At 42.5% G+C, this 19,786-nt stretch overlaps 1 protein-coding gene across 1 annotated transcript in view; it reads right to left on the reverse strand.

The window, feature by feature from the left end:
• Positions 1–19,786, reverse strand: part of MYH15 (myosin heavy chain 15) — a 45,587-nt gene that overhangs the window by 6,537 nt on the left and 19,264 nt on the right. Inside the window, exons 18-36 of the mRNA XM_074811791.1 lie at positions 18,831–18,898; positions 17,340–17,427; positions 16,992–17,109; positions 16,573–16,696; positions 15,741–15,877; positions 15,111–15,366; positions 14,419–14,661; positions 13,624–13,800; positions 12,957–13,102; positions 12,302–12,392; positions 10,939–11,328; positions 9,859–9,985; positions 8,651–8,769; positions 7,975–8,171; positions 6,591–6,940; positions 5,943–6,067; positions 3,523–3,638; positions 1,369–1,561; positions 464–667 (exon numbers count right to left, since the gene is read on the reverse strand). Coding sequence (XP_074667892.1) covers positions 464–667; positions 1,369–1,561; positions 3,523–3,638; positions 5,943–6,067; positions 6,591–6,940; positions 7,975–8,171; positions 8,651–8,769; positions 9,859–9,985; positions 10,939–11,328; positions 12,302–12,392; positions 12,957–13,102; positions 13,624–13,800; positions 14,419–14,661; positions 15,111–15,366; positions 15,741–15,877; positions 16,573–16,696; positions 16,992–17,109; positions 17,340–17,427; positions 18,831–18,898 — 3,269 coding nt within the window. The remainder of the gene's footprint in view (positions 1–463; positions 668–1,368; positions 1,562–3,522; positions 3,639–5,942; positions 6,068–6,590; positions 6,941–7,974; positions 8,172–8,650; positions 8,770–9,858; positions 9,986–10,938; positions 11,329–12,301; positions 12,393–12,956; positions 13,103–13,623; positions 13,801–14,418; positions 14,662–15,110; positions 15,367–15,740; positions 15,878–16,572; positions 16,697–16,991; positions 17,110–17,339; positions 17,428–18,830; positions 18,899–19,786) is intronic.

Consider the following 19,786-nt stretch of genomic DNA (forward strand, 5'->3'; position numbering starts at 1 on the left):
CAGTGTCCATCTTGACAAAGTCCAGAGGCCTGTCTTAATGAAGACCTGTGACCTGGCAGAGAGCACTTTGCTGTGGGGCAGTTTCCTGCCCTGCACAATACACCGGTGGTTAGAATTCAGCCTCTGCAGTTTGCTGAATAACATCAGTGTCCTGCACAGAAGTGTCTCTTCTCCAAAGTAATGCCTCACTGTCCCAGCCATGGCTTAACTAAAGCAGGAAACTGCTTTTACAGCATGGAAGAAGGAAAGAAAACAGATTTACTCTTATCTTCCACTATCGCTGTTTTTAAAACAATTGCCTGAATCATCAATTCCAGCTAACTGGAAGGGAATGACTTCCTCATTTTCTCACCAGAAGGAGGGCAAGGTGTGTCTGACTTACAACATTGGACAAATAGTGTCAGTGCTTAATAGACAAGGCTCAGTTTAACCTGTTGAGGGAGAGAGCACAGAAAAAGCCAACCTGAGTGTGAAGCAGGTTCACACGTTCAGTGGCTTCCAGCAGTTCATGTTCTGCCAGCTTCCTTGCCCGTTCAGTTTGGTCCAGCAAAGCCCTCAGCTCATCCAGCTCCGACTGGAGAAGATTGTTCCTCCTGTCAGAGACTGCCAGCTGCTCCTTCAGATCTTCATTCATGTGTCCCAAGTCATCCAGTTGCACCTGAAGCTCCTATAACAAAAGAGATGTTTGGTTTTTTACCAGTGCAACTCCCTTTCAAGCCGCCGTGCTTACATAAGAGGACCCCAGATTGCAGAGGTTGCATCTCCAATAAAGAAGCACTGATTTCAGTGAGGCTTCCTTCACACTGTAAGCTGAATAGCTTTGTGGTACGTGGTGCAACGAGGGAAAAACCTGTGTGTTCAAATCTGTGAGAGCTCACAGTTTTGCCCGAGGCAGAACTAGCTGCCCAGGCATGAGAGAGGCGGTGATTTAAGAGATGTCTTAGCAAAGCCTTTTTTTTTTTTTTTTTTTTTTTTAAGCTATTACAAATGTTGAAGTAAACAACAAAGCTGAATATGCACATGTTCCGTGTCCTCCAGCCAACTGACTTGCTCTCCACTTTTAAAGGACTTGCAAGCTCACAAGCAAATCATAGATTTTCAGTTCCTCATGCTGCAGCTTTCTGCCCGCAGGAAGCTGTAGCCAGCACGGGTTTTATGACTGGATCTCATCCAGCTTGTATGCAAGTCTTGGAAGAAATCCATGTTTCAGTATTCTCTTACACCAGATGTGATCACTAAGGCCTTTCCCTGCGCATCCTTGGGAGGAGCTTCTCTCTTAATTACATCACCACTGCTGTTTTGCTTGGTGCTAATGAAGCCTAGCCCGCACCCACCACTGGGTGCTTGGACTGGCAGCTCTTGGAGTACCTTTATTTGTGTCTGCAAGACACGTGCTGACTTTGTTGCTTCTGCAGCATGCCTGTTAGCATGGCTGAGCTGGATTTCCATCTCGTTGAGGTCCCCTTCCATCTTCTTCTTGAGCCGGATGGCCTCATTTCTGCTCCGGGCTTCAGAATCAAGGGTGGACTGCAGTGAATCTATGGCACGTTGCTGATTTCTCCTGAAAAGGATGTGAAGTCATTTTCCCGTCTGCACAGGAATGTAGAACTACATGCAATGGTACTTCACATTCTGGAAGTGTCTCATTTCCAGAAATAGAAGTATATTTCTGAATGACATACATAGCACAGGTTTCTAGTGCCTCACTGCCATCTAACTGGCTGGTGTGCTTCACACCCTCAGCTAGCTCCTGATCTGTAAGTACCTATAGCATCCTTCTCCTGCATTTCCTTTGGCAATATTGGAGCAAGGAGTTCTCTCAGATCTCTTGTAGAAGCAAGCAAGTATAGGTTTGAACCTAACAAGAAGCACTTCAAGCTTAGCAGTCACTCACCAAGATATTTACGGAATCATTCACTGGGATGTTTTACATCTCAGCCTTTTAATGAAGGCATTACTGGAGGGGATTAATCAAACTGAAGGTAGGCAGCTACATTCTATGCTAATTACTCTAGGTGCTCTTTATAGTAAATGGCATGTGTAAGCTACAGTTTGTTGTGTCTTAAAGTGGATGTTGAAACACATTTCTTATGCTCAATTATAAGGGGAATAATTCAGGAACAGAAATCTGTGTTATGAACATCTAAAGTTAGAAGAGATTAAGCCCACCCTAATTAACAGCCCGGTCTTCCTGTGAAAGAAAGCTTAGTGTCAATTTAAAGATTGCAAAACAGATACAGACAGATGCTTAATTTTCTTGACTCTGTAACAGTCAAGTCCTATGATTAACTCAAAGCACAGAATATGACTTGCACAGGGAAGTATTTATCTCGCTGCTGGCCAAGTTTTGCTGAAAGCGTAGGAGTTCTGGGAAATCACTGAGTCAACAAGGAAAACCTTGAGGGCCTTACTGCTTCAGCAAGATACTGAACTGTGCCCCAGACTCCCAGGGAGCAACACAGCATGTCTACTGAAAACTTAGCAGCAAAACACTCATAACAAATCTGAGGCATAAAGCATTGTTTAGGATAGCTTGCCCTGAGATCTCCATAATCCAGACATCTGCAGGACATCAGAAGATAGTACCTGAAAGGGCTGAAACATTATTTGTTTTTGAAACAACATGTCAATCATTGTACCTATGCTGTTCAAGGTGGGCCTTGGACTTTCCCTTCCCTTACCCTTTAGCCTACTAACAAGCAATGACATGGTTCTTGGGTGAATAGCGTTAAAACACTGACTAATTCAAAGCCAGAGTTTTCTGAAGGATTGCATACACGTTGCTGAAAATCTGCTCCAGCGTAGCATCATGTAAAGAGTGTAACTGCAGACTAGAGTTGGTGCTGAGGGGGAGGGGAGAGACAAAAGATATCATCCTTCTGTCACCTCATTGCTTTCCATTTCTTCTGTTTATTCCTTTCACCTGCAAGCTCCTCTCTTTTTATATTCATACTTTCTGTACCTCTGCAGCTCTCACTGCTTTCCCAAATGGTGTGCGCATAACAGCAAGCTCCTCACATCCTCCCACAATCAGTGTAGCTGTGACTGCATAAATTAACTAAATGCAGAGGTAAAGATTGCCTTCAGATAACATAGGTTTGAGCACCACTGATTTCAGCTGTGGTTCCCCCTGGGAGGCAGCCATCCTAGAGGATTAGGAGAAGGCAGCTCTCTAGACCTCCTTGTCTCCATACTGTAAACACACAGACTCAGCGGCTCTTGGTCTGCTGCGACTTTGGTTGTGCCAGTCAATTGTATTACGGCTGCCCTGCGGTATGTGTGATGGGCTTATGTGTATGCTGGCGGAGACTGGACCGACAGGAATATTTGAACTAAGGAATGGTAATGTGGTAGGACTACCCTTTGGCAGATAATCAGAGCTGTTTTGGTTTCTGGTATGGACAGCATGTGCTTGTGCTGGCATAACTACCTGCGGTGCATTTGACTGGCTTGGGTCTTGAGAATATTTCTGGTCTTTTGAGATTTTCCCCTTAAAAAACCATGCTGCTTCCTGCACAGTACCTTATATTTTCCATTTCTTCGTCCTTTTCTGTCAGTTTCCTTTCAAACTCTGCTTTAAGCTGAGAAAGTTCAAGCTGAAAACGAAGGGTCTTACTTTCTTCATGCTCCAAAGCTCCCTGAAATAGAAAGCACCAAAGCCAGGAGTTGCTATTTTTTTTTTTTTTTTTTTTAAATCACAAGCTGCTGCACAAAGATGATCCCTTCACACTTTTCTTCCCATTCCCAATAGCACAGTTTCCTCCCTACCTCTGTCTCTAGGCAAGAACATGAGCAGCTTACATGGCAAAACAATGCATCTATTTGCCTTCTAATGTAGCTTGGCAGCTGGAAAACTGAGCAGCAAGCTCCTCAGAGGACAAATTGTCAAACAGGCCATGCATCACAAAAAAAATACCTTAGGGCCCTGCCTGTGTGGTTTTGGTATCAACAGACGTTCCCTGCTCCACACCCCTGTACTGTCACCCTCTGGAAATTCATGGGCTTGTAAGGAATAGGCAAAAGCTAAAGCAAGATTATTGTTGGAAGGGTGAAGGAGTCCACACATCCCCCAGCTCACAAAGATCTCTTCAAATCATGAAGTGTTGAAAGCCTCCCATTTACACAGTCTTATTAGGCAGTATGACTTAAAGGAAAGAAATAACAGAAATCAGCTCTATATGACAAAATGCAAAAATACTCTGACCGCTCTTTCCAGCTAACATGAAGACAGCTATGAAACAAGGGAGATTTGTTCCGATGTCTTTGTTCTTACACTTGTACAGAAGTCAAGAACTGAGCTGACGACAGTCTGTAGTGAAATTCCAGGGACTCTGACTTCCAGGTCTTGCATAAACCAAGCTCAGTGACATTCTGACTCCTTGCTGCTCGCATCAAACAGGGAAGGGAAGCAGAACTGAACACTGTATATTTTGGATTGCACAGGCTTAGCTATGCTTCCCATGAGAGATGACAGAAGCAGAACAGAGGTTCTGAAGACAAAATGATACAAAATCTTTGCTCATCTCCAGCCGTCATGCAGCAGCTACAGGTCAGTTGAACACACATTTCATGCTAAGGACCCACAGCGTATTAACGGGAACAGCACGCAGGAATACTGTGTCACCAGTGGTGTCTGCTGGAGACCCAAACTCACAAGGAAGGGAGGAAATCCGCATTAAACCATTTCTTTTACAATTAAAATAAAATATACCACCACTTTACTTTCGTTAGTTCCTAATTTCACTGAGCTTTAGGGAGCTGTTCCACACAGTCCAGGGAAGGAAGATGTGCCCCTTAGATCCCTGAAGAACCAGTGTATTCTTTCTAGCGAGAGAAATTTATTGGCAGAGCATGTAACCACTCTCCACATCTCAGAGCTGTGGAAGACAGACATGCTCTTTCCTCTGCTCTGATCATGACACCTGCTTGTCTGGCTGTGAAATCCCTGCAAAGTATAAAGCATCCTGTAACAGACAAAAGAAGTTGCACAGCATTTAAGGTATTAATGGATCCCTGTCACTGGGTGATGTTTGTTTCAGCAGGTATTATTTAGAGTACGATTCAAAAGAACTACAGCTTTCATTAAAAACCCTTGCTATGTGCTGTGTTGCTTCTAGCCAGCAACACCTAGACCCCTTCCTAGCTCTGCAATGCACCAAACTTTCAAAAAAAATCTGACAACCCAGCCCTGTAAGTGAATAACCAGGATTTCCAGTCAGCTTGTTCTGTGTTGTTCATTTGTTTCTGGAAACTGGGATAAGGCATTCCTCTTGGTATGTGCATGCTTGTTGCTGTAGAAATTAACGCAGTGATGCTAAGTGTCTTCACCAAAGTCCTATGGGAGTCAAAGATTTCCTAAATGGTCTGTTTTCATTTGGTTTCTGAGGCTGCTACCATTTTTTTAAGCAGGCCACAGTATCCAACACCATATCTGAGACCTTATAAAATTTAAAGTCAACTGGAGGTTTGTTTTCTTATTCTCAAAACCAGCAAATGGTGAATCTGCTGTTCAAAACTAGGCACTAGAAATATCTGATAAAATACTATAAGACCATAATTCTCAGCATTCCTGTTTCCTGAAAGACTGAAATACTCTATGCTGAAGTGAGCTGAAAAGGACTGGATTTTCAGGTGGTGGGCAGAAGATTTCTGAGCTTCCTGAAAGGGAAAAAAACCCCCAAAACTAACCCAACAACAAAAACCCAAAACCTACAAGGCACTGCCTTTGAAAGGGCCTCCACTTGATGATCTTAGAGCTGACATCTCCAAAAGTCACCAGTCACTCTTGAAAACACTGGCTAGCAAGCCCAGAGGAGCTGGGTGCAGAGAGGTTGCATTTAGCTAACATCAGCACATTGGCTGTGTTGCTGGGAGGAATAAAAAGGAAGAAAAGTCATGATTAAAGACATCCTTTCCTCTTCCTTTGAGCTTTCTTTCCTTACCTCTGCTTCTTCCAGAGCCAACTGAACTTCTGACTTCTCTTGTTCAACCTGTTTCTTTATTTTTTCTATTTCATGGAGGCTCTTGTTTCCTTCACTAATCTGATTGGTCAGATCAGAAATCTCCTCTGAAACAAAAAAAGATGGACGGATTTAGTGATCAGAGTGTCCCAAACATACTGCAATTCACAGAGCAAAAATACAGGACCTGTACCTCAAACTAATACCTTAAGAGCTCGTCTGTACACAAGCACTGCCCTACTTTCAATTACAGCAACTTCTTTTACCTGACCAACTTGGAGGCACAGACTTTCTTGTAAACGCCCTTTGAAGTGGTCATAGCGATTTAGTTTTTATCTGTGATCTGCAGGCTTGCAACACTGTGCTCTGCTTTGAGAGGTGTCTAGGCTTCATCCGCTGTGCCTCTGTCATCTTTTTTGTTCCTCCCCTGAGGCTGGCCCCTCTGCCAGTGAGCTTCATTGACAGGTGAGCAAAGGGCAGCCTGCTCTCCTCTGGCCATACCATTTCCTATGTTTAAAACTTTAACTGCCAGCATCAGTCAGTGTCTCCAAACACATTGGAAAGCTAGTCTCAAGGATGAGAGAAATGCCTTTCCCCACAGCTGTTATGTGGAGCCTGAATGAAGCCTACCTTGGAGGTTCTTGTTTTCCCTTTTCAAGGTCTCCAGGTGGTCCAGCGTCTCCTCGTAGGCATTCTTCAGCTTGAAGAGCTCAGTGCTGAGGCCACGGGCCTCCTTCTGGGAAGCCTCCAGCTCAGCCTGTGACTCTTCGTACTTCTGCTTCCAGTCATTGATGATCTTGTCAAAACCACGCTGCTTCTTGTCCAGGGACGCAGCTGCCGAGTTGGCCTTCTCCAGGTCAATCATCATGTCTTCCAGCTCGTTCTGCAGCCTGTGCTTTGTCTTTTCAAGAGAAGAGCACTTGGCATTGGCTGCCTCAATTGCTTCTTCAGCTTCTTGCAGGCGAGCAGCAAGCTTCTTCCTACCAGGTGGGAAAAGACAATGAAATGACCAAGTGCCACCAATGCCATGTTACCCAGAAAAACTGACACCAAAGCAGTATCTCAATAAATCAGTTTTGAAGGGGAAAATTGGAGCAACAAGGGGAAGGGATGGGGAAAGAAAGCCTCTAGAGAGAAGGGACTATGATAAGCAAAAAAACAGCTTAAATTATGAATGCTGACATGTGGCTGATAATTTTGTGTCTGTGTGTGTGTGAATATTTGAAATTGAACTTTTGAACTCTCAAGCAGCAGCTTGCTACTTGCTAGCTGTAACCAATATAGGCTGGTTATAAATTTTCATAACACCTGGTCTAAGTGAAAGTGTCGTGTTCCTCCAGTTAAGAGATATAACACAGAACCACCATAGGAGGCTGGTCACACCTTGGGGTTTTGTTCATAGACTATTTAGATTGGGAAAACAGGGGCCTGGGAGTCCTGTCAAGAAGAGGTCCTAGAAAGAAAGGAGGGCCCAGAAAGAAGAGCGTGAAGATGCTAGATGGAAAAAAAAAATATACTGGAAGCGTGGGAAGAGCCTGCAGATCAGAGATGCGCAGAGGCAGGTGCTGGAGATGCTCAGAGACCTTGCCCAATAATGCCTGAGACTGGTAACTGGGAGCAGCTGCACAGCACAAGCCAGTGTGACTTTGTGCCCTGCCTTCCCAGGGCAGCCATCATCTCCCTGCTGGGAGGGGAAGTCAGGACGGAGGGAACGTATCACTGGACCACGACAAAGCAAGTGAGTATGTGAGATAACCAAGTATGGTATCCTAATCTTTTTTGTTCTTAAATAAACCCCACTATCCACATCCACTACCCCATGGACAAGGACTCAGCAGAAATATTGACCTGCTCAAGCAATGAAAAGAACAGAAGAAGGACTGCCACAAATGACAGCAATGAGCCAGAGGGATTCTTCCAACCAGGTTGCCCTATTTCCTTAGCCCTATAACAAGTCCCAGGGAGTGCAGTCCTGCCAGCCAAGGGCACGATGAAGCCCGTGTAACCCACTTACTTGGCATCTTCCAGCTCCTCAGTTCTCTGAATGGCATCAGTCTCATACTTTGTTCTCCACTGTGCCACTTCTGCATTTCCCTTGGAGAGAGCCCGCTGCAGCTCTGCCTTGGCTTCTTGCTCCTCCTCGTACTGCTCCCGCAAGAGATCACAGTCATGCCTGGCCGCTTGCAGGGCGTGAGCCAGGGCATTTTTGGACTGCAGGGATAGAAAGGTCACAGCATTGCAGGGTTACTTACAGCAAATCCCAAACAAACAGCCCCTAGAAATTCAAATGGAGGCTTAAGCCTTTTTTTCTTTTTGCCTCTGGCCTTGACAGTCCAGGTCAAGTGAGGTAAGAAGTGTTTGAAATCATCCCTAACTGGTGATGTGCTGAGGAAGCTATCAAGACTGATAATAATCTAACACTTTTGGAGAAGCATCTGAACTTTTAAGATGCATGATCTGAGATTTTGGGTATCCTACTAGGTAAGTTTTATTTAACAATTACGGACGCTGATTATTTTCCAAAACTCTTCTGTGACTTGCCTCAGTCAGGGACAGGAATTTATACGAATACAATTACCAGGAAGCATTCTCACTCCTATGTCTCATTTCAGCTTTTATCCATGCTACAAATGAACATGAACAGTTTTCCCCATTCCATCTCAATGAATGGGACACAGTCAAAGCATTACCTTGGTTTCCTCTTCTAGCTGTCTCCTAAGTTCTTCAATCTGTTGTGTAAATGATGTTTTCCCCCGGGACAGCTGACTTATCAGTGACTCCTTCTCTTCAAGTTGTCTTACGAATTCACCTGCCATAGGATTTAACCACATAAAAGTAAAATGATGAAATGACAAAGTCCCAGCCAAAATCCAAGTCCCACCTGGCTATTTCTGCTGAGGAAAAGAACTAACAGTGATTATGGCTGAACTTTTGTGAAGCTTATTGCAAAGCTATAACCCTCAGACACTTCACCAGGATAGTTTTCCTTAGGTTTTTGTTTGTTTGTTTGTGGGGTGTTTGTGGGTTTTTTTAAATTTTTTTTGTGCTGTCATTACCTGAACTTGTTAATTTTATTTCAGCTTATGGATCAGACTAGACTGATGCTTACTTTCATGTGCAGTTGTAGCTGGTTTTGTTTATACTTTTCTTCACTACCTTACATTGCTTTTCGACAGACGACTTCTCAGAGGGCTGCAAAGCACCCTGAGAACCTCAGAACAACCAGCATACATAACAGAGGGGTACATAAGGAAAACTGCATTTATCGCAAGAACCATGTCACTGCAGGCTGGAAACTGCAGCCTTATAGGAGTACATAGAACTGAGAAGAAAACACACAGAAAATGAAAAATATGTCTTTGAAAATACACAGAACAGTGATATTTGATGAGGATGCAGAGATTAAATAGTACTACTCTGGCTAAAAAAGTAGCAAGCATTTAGAGGATATGTGATATTCTTGGTCATATGTGAGTGTCTTCTAGGGTGCAATGCCCAAGGACACGCTGGGGAAGATGGCATTCACACAGACAGTGGCAGTGTGCCAACTCCTTCCTCTTCCCTCTAGCACTGCATGATGGATGTACGTGTCCTTGTTCCTGAAACTGGGTAGCTAGTCAGCACATCCATTTCCGCTCATGAGATGGTAGCACAGTAAGCTGGTAAATAAGGTTATGGGTTTGTTTTAAAAGCCAGTTCGAGGCAAGGTCTCCCCACAAGGTTATAAAAATATTGAAGATGGGAATGTCAAAAGACACAAAGCTACTACTCCACCCAGCAATCCTTATCCAGCCCTTCAGAGCAGATGTTGTTGCACAGTACATCTCACCGATGCAGTGCTGAGACACGCCTGATAAATTACTGGGCAACAGTCTGTCTGGGCTGAACGTGCACATACCATTCTCACTCTGGAGTTTTGTCTTCTGAGTAGTGAGGTCATTCATGAGGCGAGTCATTTCCTCCAGTTTCGTTTTGGTCTCATTCAGATGGTCTTCATAAGTTCGACAAAGTTTCTCTGCATTTGCCTAATAGGAGTCAGGAGAAAAGACAAAGCTGTAGCCTCCAGGCAGCCATTTGGAAGGTGCAGCCTTCCAAACATATCCTTTTTCCTTGCTTGTCTTTCAGAGAAATGTCAGATAGCAAAGACACAGCAGTAGAGCAGGGAATAGTAGCCCTGTGTCTACAGTTCCAGGCCAAGGGTCTCCCCATCAGACCACCTTCACCATTTGTTTTCCCTGAACTGCATTCTGAATGGAAGCACCAGTGTAAAAACACTCTGCAAGAACTTCAAAAGCAATCACATGCCTATGAAGTTCAGACATAGCCTCTTCATAATTGCTAGATGGGAAAATCACCCTCAATGAAAATTGCTTTACTGATTCCGCTTTAATTGCCATTTATCATAAATTGAGTTTGATGACAGCTTTCTAACTCTCAGAACACTGAAATTTCTTCTCTTCACTTGCACTGAAAGAACTCTTTAGAGCGCTGTGAAAGCTCCCAAGACTCTACTGAGGAAACAAAACGCACAATTCAGCCATAGAAAGTAAAAATACACATGATGGTCATGCAAGCCTTTGTGTTGCACTCCCTGCTAACATGGGTCAAAACTGTAAACCAAGGGCAGGATCTGAGAGGACTCTGCTTAGGATGGGAGATATCCAGCCTTGGATGGCACCATCCTGGAGAAGCACAATTTAAGTGACACAGTATTGTGCTCTGAGATATATGGATAAACAATATGCCTGGGACTGGGGATGTGTTTTAGACAGGACGTCTTAACTGCTGTCCCATCTCCAGGTAAGAAGAGTTATACCACCAGCTGGGGAAGGGGACGATACTGTGTATGTAAGCACCCTCAGATTGCAAGACACCACCTTCTAAAACACTCCAGCCCTACCAGGTGTCCTGCAAAACCCTAAGACCAGCCTTGGCTACACATGACCTTTGGGGGTTTGAGAAGCCTCAGGACCCTTACTTTTCCCTTGACCATCTGTTCCATGTTGGATGACAGATCATCCACTTCCATCTTCAGCTCGCTTTTCTCCTTTTCCAGTTTCTGCTTGACCCGCTGAAGGTTGTCCAGTTGCTCTCCCATCTCAGCCACGCTGTCTGCGTGCTTCTTCCTCAGTGTGGCGGCTGTGGCTTCGTAGTGCAGTGTGGCCTCCTCGAGGTCCCGCCGCAGCTTCAGGAACTCTGCCTCACGTTTCTTGTTCATCTCCAGCTGGGCAGCTGTGGCTCCCCCAGCCTCCTCAAGTCGCTCACTTAATTCCTCCAGCTCTCGGGCCAAATCTGATCTCTGCTTTTCCACCTTGGCTCGAGCAGCTCTTTCTGCTTCCAACTCCTCTTCTAGTTCTTCTATACGAGCCTGCCAAAGAGACACAAGCACCTTTGGGTCACCTTCATGATGATTCCCATCAGAAGACAATGAAGCACCTAACAAATTGTTAAACCCTCTGCCAGCCCACACTTTACAGCACAGGTGGAAGCATAGCAGTTAAAGGACTTGCCCATTTGTGCCAGTAAATCAGATCTTGAACCAGAGTAAGGATGATGAGTCACATATTTCTTACAGTAGATTGCTCTACAAGGTCTAGTCAAGACATTTAGGACAAGTGCATTGACCTTATGCTCATGTTACTTGACATTCAGCTGAAGTACATGAGAGAAATTACTTGATAGTAGGAGTAGCAGCAACAAATTGTCATTGAAGAGGACTCTTTTTTCCATTTTATGAGCTCTGTGACTGAAGTAACTGCTCTCTAGGAGTGTTAAGACAGCATTTCAAATACAGCAGTGTGTAGAACTGCATGAATAACGAATATTCATTGGTAGCAGTCTTTTTTACAAAACAGTTATTCTGACCAATCTACACTTCACCTCCAAGTTATGCAAATGTTCTTTATTTACAAAAAAGCAGAGCTGATGTTTTGGCTCTAGACATCTTGTTTGGACTGTGCTGACTTTCTGTGGCCTTTTCACTTCTGTTGAAAATTTCAACAGCCCTTCCCCTGAATTTCAAATCCATGCTTATCACTGCTGAACCCCAGCATCCACCCTCAACTCCATGGTCTGGAACAATATTATTTGCTTAAAACAAAACACCAGAGCATTGCTGTCTTGCCTGAAACCACTAGCATTCTGTGGTCATACATCCTGTTACTTGGAAGGAACCACTACAGAGGGAGCATCCTGAGGGGAAAAGGGATCAGTCTGGCAAGCTACGAAGTTGCAACACTTTGAGTCTCAAAGCCAAGCTGCAGCTAACCATGAAAAGTCTCTGCAAAGCCCTTCAGTGAGGCACAAAGATCCTAAGATATATGAGAAATAAGCAAGCTGACCTGAAGCTCCTTGATCTTCTTCTGCAGCTGCATCACTATAGCTTGTTCATCTTCTATCTTGGAATTCAGCTGGCTCATTTCAAATTCTTTCCTGCCATGGAAAGGAAAATCCTACTGTGACAATTTTCCCTGTAGCTTCAAGTTACACTTTTGCAGTTTTTGAAGAATTGTTCAGTAAAACTTCTAACGTATCTAAAAATGAAAGCAATCCTCATTCATTGTGATTTACATGAAAACTCGTCTTTGTCTGAGCAGCAGTTTCCAAGTCAAGATTTTACATGCATTTGTGCAATTATGTTTCTGGTTCTTTGTGTCATACAAAAGTAACGTTCTTTTCAGACTCAGTGGAAAAAGGTATTTAACAGAGTCAGGTCTTTCAACAATACTGTCATAGCTAGTTAGGAAGGGCAACTTTTTAGAGACTTCCTTCAGTTTTCTCCTCTAAACAATGAAAAACAGAAATAACTTTTTTTTTTCTTTTTTTTTTAAGATGCTGGAAAGTGTAATGAATTCTAATGTTTCAGCTTGGCTACACACTCTCTCCTCATGGAATTTCCTTTTAGCCACCATCAGAGCAGGATGACACACCTGAAGGCTCTGAAACGACAGTGGTAACAGTGCTGCTTTATTTTGTACAGCAGAATCAGTCTCTTACTTTTTTAGCTTTTCTTCCATCTGCAGCTTATCGTTCTCCAAGTCCATGACACTCTCTTGGGTCAGTTTCAAATCCCCTTCCAGTTTGCGTTTTGCCCTTTCTAGATCCATCCTCACTTTCTTCTCTTGTTCAAGTGAGCCCTCAAGCTTTAGGAACAAAGTCACTTATTAAGTATATTGAACACAGATGGTTTACAACAGTCAGATGTGTGCTGAGCCCAGTTTTGTGCTGAGCTCTAGCAAGTTGCGAAGCAGAAGTATTTAAGTACAAGCATCTTATTTTACATTTTTTTGTTTTCTAGCAGCCAGTGGGCACATGGGCTAAAGAAATATAACATAAGGGTTAGTCCGTGCTTTACATTTGTGCAAGCATCACTGTTCTCTTAGTAGCAAAGTTCTGTTAGACTTCATTTACAGTGCAAATGCAAACTGAGTGGATTTTCCTTCATTATTCCACTCCTTTCAAAGTTTGAAATACACAGATAAGTTTTTATAGCTTTCCTGTAACTATAACCTTTACAAGCAGTACAAGGACCACATTTCTAGATCCTTGATCCTTTCTAAAAGGACAGGAATACATTTCAAAGCTTTGCAACATTTCAGACTCATGAAAACTGTAAATGGTGGACAAATAAGCCTGGAGAAACATGAAGGCAGAGCTAGCTTACATCATCCACTTGCTGTTCCAGTTTCACTTTAGCTTTGCTCAGTGTGTTGACCTTGTCCTCCTCTGCTTGTAGGTCATCCAGAACTTGCTGATGAGCTTCCTGCAAAGACTTTTTCTCCTTAGTAAGTTTACTGATATTCTCATCAAGAGCTGCCATTTCTTCTGTCAGATTTTTGACCTGTGTAAGAAAGGAAGATGTATTTATAAGACTTTGAAGCAAGGGATTATCAAACCTGGCTCAACTGACTGTCTGTACTGAACTTGTATGCAGGGAGACAATGAAAAGAAAGGGATCTCTCCCCCACCCACCCCCACCCCTTCTGGCTTTTTGAGTGAAATTGCCATCAAGGAAGCCAATGTGTGCCAGTTCTTGTGGGTTTAGTACATTTTTTCAAATGTACTAAATTCTTTTCAGTGTCACTGTCATTGTGGTGGACTCCAGCTTCTGATCCTCTCTGGGAGAAGTAGGAGATGAGCTTTACATTTACAGGCTCTAAGAAGAAGAGCTGGAAGAACTCATGGTTACAGCAGAAAAATGTTTACTTAAAAATGCCCAAACTAGACATAATTGTCTAGCTGAATTGCAGCAAAACTCACTTTAGAAAAAGGGAACTTTTTAGAAAAATTCTGAATCAACACTTTTTCTCTCATAAGGTCAAATAACTCTGTATATACTGATCCTTCACTGTGACCTGTGTAACAGACAGTGTAAAACCATCAGAAGAGCAGTAGCTCTTGTCATAAAGGTAATCCATGCCCAACCTCTTTTGAATACATGGTGAAGTTCTAAAAGTACCTTGTTTTCAGTAGCATGCTTTTCTTTCTCTACTTTTGCAAGTGTTATTTCAAGATCATCAATATCCTTCTTGAGCTCAGAGCACTCATCTTCCAATTTTCTCTTCTTAGAAGTCAGCTCAGAATTCATCTCTTCCTCATCCTCAACCCGCTCTGTCAGTTCTTTGACTTTGGCCTCCAGCTGAATCTTGGATTTAATCAACAAGTCGCATCGTTCCTCAGCATCTGCCAGAGTGTCTTGCTCCTGGTGTGGCACAAGGAAGAGGACAGCAATGACTGCCTGGGCTTTTTTCTTCCTCACTTGTCCCCTATCCCGTAAGTGGTCAGAGAGCCTGATCCAATGCTACAGAGCAGCATAAGGAAAATGTCCTACTCCTGATTTCAGAAGGCAAGACCAACAAGTAATTAATGGAGCAGGATGAGACAGTGGTGAGCACTACTGGTCACATATAAGACTACTTCCATATCAAACTGCCACGGACATTGCTTTGGACAGAACCTTTTAAGATCTGTGTTGCTAGCCCACTTGGTTGTATATGCTAGAACGTGAGAATTTCTATCCGTTCTAATTTTTGGCAAGACTCTGACAAGACCAACAATTAATTTTAATTGAATTGCACTAACACTCTGGTCTGTAAGGCTTTGAGTTTCAAAGACCATCTAATAAATACATGAAAATATGTGTCTACTCACAGCTTGGAGCTGGAGAAGCAAATCATTTTTTTCCTGAACTAGAGAGACTTGCTTTTCTTCAAGTTCCTTTCTCCTGGCTTCAGATTTTTCCAGGGCCTCCTTCAGTTTCAAGAACTCTTCCTTCATATTGGCCATCTCCTTTTCAGTTTCTGCAGACTTCAGAAGAGGTTTGATCTTAAAGAAAAGCTTCATCCAGGGCCAGTTCTTCACAGCCATAAAAGCACGGATATTCCACTGAATTACAAGAAGGGCGTCCCTGGTTTAAGAAGAAAACAAACAAAATTCCCTGAAACTTAGCCTGAATTGAGAAAGTGAGAGTTTTTTTCATTCTCAATCAGTTTTATGGCTTTGTTCTCAGTAATATTAGGAACATGTACTAGATTCCAAGAGATACAATAAATTTCCTCCTTATTTCTTGATTTTCAGGGACGTGAAAAATTCCCAAATCTGATTTTTACCAGAGTTGTAGGCAACTGATATACAGTTGCTATTCATTTTATCATACATCCACTTTAAACCTTTAATTTAGGGTTAGCTATAGCCTTAGGGACTGTAATAATGTCTCTATTCAACACATAATTAAACGGTAATGACTATTATCCACTAAGATTTAAGAGGGTGCCTTCAAACCTGCGCTCCACTATCTTCTGAAACTCAATCCGCATCAGTCTGCCACGTGCTCTTGCCTGGATCATTGTTAAGATTTTCGCAAGTCTCTCATCCCTCATTTCTTCTAGATGGCCCAAGAGACCAGCCTTGAAGAACACCTGGTATGTGCACAGATGTCATTTCACCATAACGAATTATTTTATTCCAGAGTTACACAGACCTTATTGAAATTGTTTAGAAGAATGGTATTTTTATTGACACATTATAAAGTAAAAGACTATAGAGAGACAAATACTACTTGCATCAGGGACTGCACTGTACAGTTCCGATGTTGTTTTAAAACTGCGTCTCATCTCCCCAGTTTTGAATAGGCCAAACTATTTTTTTGCCACATTTTTATTGCCACAGTACTGCGGCAGGGTTCAGAGCAGGTCAGCTGAACCACAACTCCCAGCTCCCAGAGAACCCTGCTAAATGGGATCATGTCATAATTGCACATGGCCTCATTTCAAAAGCTGCAGCTGATCCTGTGGTCCATCTCTGTTTGAGTGTACCTGTATTATATTAAAGAAGCTATTGTTTTACTGGGGGGCATGGAGCATCAGCTGCTGCTGTGTCCACTTGTAGTGTCGCTGTAATAAAAGCTTTGTGGGAGCTTGAGCCAGAGGAATAAAATTCCTCTAGCACAGCTTAAAAATTAATATCACTTTGCTGCTACATTGCTGGTTCCTTGTATTATTAACTCATCATTAATCGCCACCACCAGAAATTGCATAATGTCCCATTCTGCAAAATAGATATTAGATCCATCACTTTTCTTTTTGCATAAGCAGTGATGGGCTTTTCCAGTTACCTTGGTGTGTCCAAAACGATACTGGTTATGGTCAACATCTAAAGATGCCAGCAGTTTTTCAGCAGCTTTTCTGCTATCTACAAACTTATCCTCTGGGATCGCACTTGGATTCAGAATGCGGTACCTGTTAATGACAGATGAGCAATGAGTAAAATTGGCCTAGATTCTACTTCCCGCCCCCCCCACCCCGCCTCCTCTTCCCCCAAACTTAAAAAACCCACAACACTCCACCTAGGCTAATTTCCTACTCTGCATCTACACAGACACAAGCAAGAGCAGAATTCTGCCTTCCATATTCAGGCAAACTGAATAGAAAATAAACTTGAATGGAATAAAATACCTCAAATAAAAATGAGAAGACATGCTTTGTTTATTTTGACTGATGTGTTAGGACAGGAGACACCACAGCTCCGCATTACCTTTGTTTAAAGTCAGCATAAAGCACCCTGTTTGGGAAACCCTTACGGCAAATGCGGATGCCTTCCAAAACACCATTACAGCGGAGCTGATGCAAGACAAGGAAAGCATCCATTTCACCTACAGGGGAAAAACAAGGTTAAATTAAATGGAGCGACACCATAGGGCTTAATCTTCATTTCACCGAGGGAACTGGAAAATGTGAGGTGTCATCTCCTGAAAGAGCAACACCATTGAATAAGGTGAACAACACAGGCAGTATTTAAGTACAATCTAGTGACTTGGAAGTAAATATTGGAATCACGTTGTTCAAATATACTAAAATTTTAAGACTGTTTTGTTTTCCATACCTGGAGTTTTTGATTCATTGGGGATAATGCATCGTACAAAGTGAGGGGCTGTAGATCTTAGGTTAGTCATCAGCTTATTTAAATTTTCCTAGAACAGACATATTAAAAACACAATTGGCTTTAGCAGTTTAATGAAATTTCTATCACTTACTTCTCTGGTTTGTTGGTTGTTAAGTTTATTAAGGTCATCTCTCTAAATAGTCTCCAACAAAATTGTAAGCTTACCAAAATTATTACAGAGAAATGTGTTCAAATAAACCAAAGTACAGATTAACTTTATTATAGGAATCCACATCACTTTTAGCAAAGTCTTAAGAAGATAGGTGTTTTACTTACAAACCCGGCCATGTCAGAAACAAGATAAACAGCAAACAAGATGCAGTACCATCCTGCAGAGCACTTCTGTAAAGCCAACTACATTTTTGCCTAGTCACTTCCCTGCTCAGTGAGGATAGTTCACCTTTCCCATCTGTTCCTCATAAAAGCTAGGTTTTTGTCCTCCTGGCCAAACATTTGCCCTTTATTGATCTTAATCAGACATCTCCCAGGCAGGCAGCAAGCTAGCTTGGAAGAAGCCAACCACTCAGTGCCTACCAGTGATCACCAAGCTTTATGGAAAGTGTTTTGTCTAGTAAGGAGAAAATAGAGACCATTACAGGTTGAATATAATGTCACCAACTGTTCAAACTGAAAATTTCTCATACGCTAGTCATGACGATAAATGAGACAACCTGAGCTGGGTACTTAGCAGCTCCTTGTGTGCTGGAAAGTGGGCTTCTATTTGTGGATTATTAAATTACTGTCTGAGTGATCCTTCAGCTATCTCTACACTTCTTCAGCTGGTAAGATACAGGTCTTGATTTCCCATACTTCCAAACAAGATAAAATGACATGATTAGTGGGAGATAACTACTTTCCTCCCTACCCGAGGTTTACCTACATTACAGTTTCCTCAACATTACCCAGAATAAATTGTACTAATGGTAAATTACAGGCCTCATTTTCCCCCAGGCATGATCCTAGCAACAGCTTCCATCAGGAACACATGCCAATACCAGTAGAAGGGAATTACTCAGGAAAAAAGGCTATATGACACTGCATTCAACAACTTTTGTTGCTCTAACCCTAGGATCCAATTACAAACTAATCAGATGGGGACTAGCAAATTAATTGTAATCAGTTCCTGTTCCACAGACATGCATGAAGCAATAAGCCACGAAAACAGTGATAAAGTTTGTTCACAGGATTTTGTGATACTTTCTCTACTAGAATAGAAAACACTTCATCTCCTGAATGCTCAAAGAAGATAAAATGGAGCAGCACCTCACACACGCAGTTTTAACAACAGTATATTCACTTAGCCAAGGGCAATAACCCAGGCCTAGTATCAAATTCTGATGTTGGATTTAAATTTCTTTTGTGCGTCACAATCCTTAACATTCCTCTCCAATGCATTGTCTTAAAGCCTCGGGTGGGGAGAGGTAAACAAACCTTGTGCAATGAGGACACCGTTTGAAAAGAAGCACCTTTCTTGCGTTTCTTTTCTCCACCCTGGTCAGCTAGGAAGAAAAAAAAAAAAAAATCACAACCTGTATCTCAGTAAGGAGTGAAGGCAGGGCATGGGAGATGGACAAACAAATAGTGCAACTCCCTCTGAATGAAAGGCATAGCTAATGACTTGATGGCTCTGATTGCCCGAATATTATACGAAACAATCTGAACATCAAATGTGACAGATCACAAGCTTGCAGCTCTCTGTCCATACTTAGGAATTTTGCCAAAAACCACTGTAAGCTTTCTGGATTGCATTTGCATTTCAGATCTACACAGCATCACTTGTTATGCAGAAAGTCCATAAATATGAATAAGGCAGAAAAATAACTTTTAACAAAATAGAGTCACTCATAGTTCATTAAAAAGCCTATAGGGTGAGACAATGCAGAAAAGTAATGCTTGGGGAAAACGTGTACTTTACATTGCACTGACACTCGAATGTCTGCATAGCAGACACTGAACTTGGGCAAGGAATATTTGTCCAGAATAGAGGGAAATGAATATTTATTTTGTAATTTTAGATACAGTAGCTTTGCATTTCCTGACTTTTGCTTAAAGCTTCAGATTCAAAATCACTCCAGATCCTCCAAAGGGTTGCTAGTTTCTGACATGACCTTCACACAGTTTCACAAGAGCCGACAGGACCCAAAAATGTACAGCAATTGCCTCAGCCTTCTAAACACTGGACCATTAGATCATTCCCAGGAGGTCTGGCATTCTGTCACCTGTCAACAATAGTCAACATAAAAGCAGAAGTGAAGAGTGCAATGTGCTCAGTGCAATTATCCACAGCCTTTCCCCCTTTTGAAAGTGACACTGCCCAGACTGGAAGAGGCTAATCTGGACAGGCTGTTCTTTTCTCCTGACACTGGAGAAAAGCAAGGTGGCATTCT

The sequence above is a fragment of the Strix aluco genome, chromosome 2, assembly GCF_031877795.1.
Source record: "Strix aluco isolate bStrAlu1 chromosome 2, bStrAlu1.hap1, whole genome shotgun sequence".
Lineage (NCBI taxonomy): Eukaryota > Metazoa > Chordata > Aves > Strigiformes > Strigidae > Strix > Strix aluco.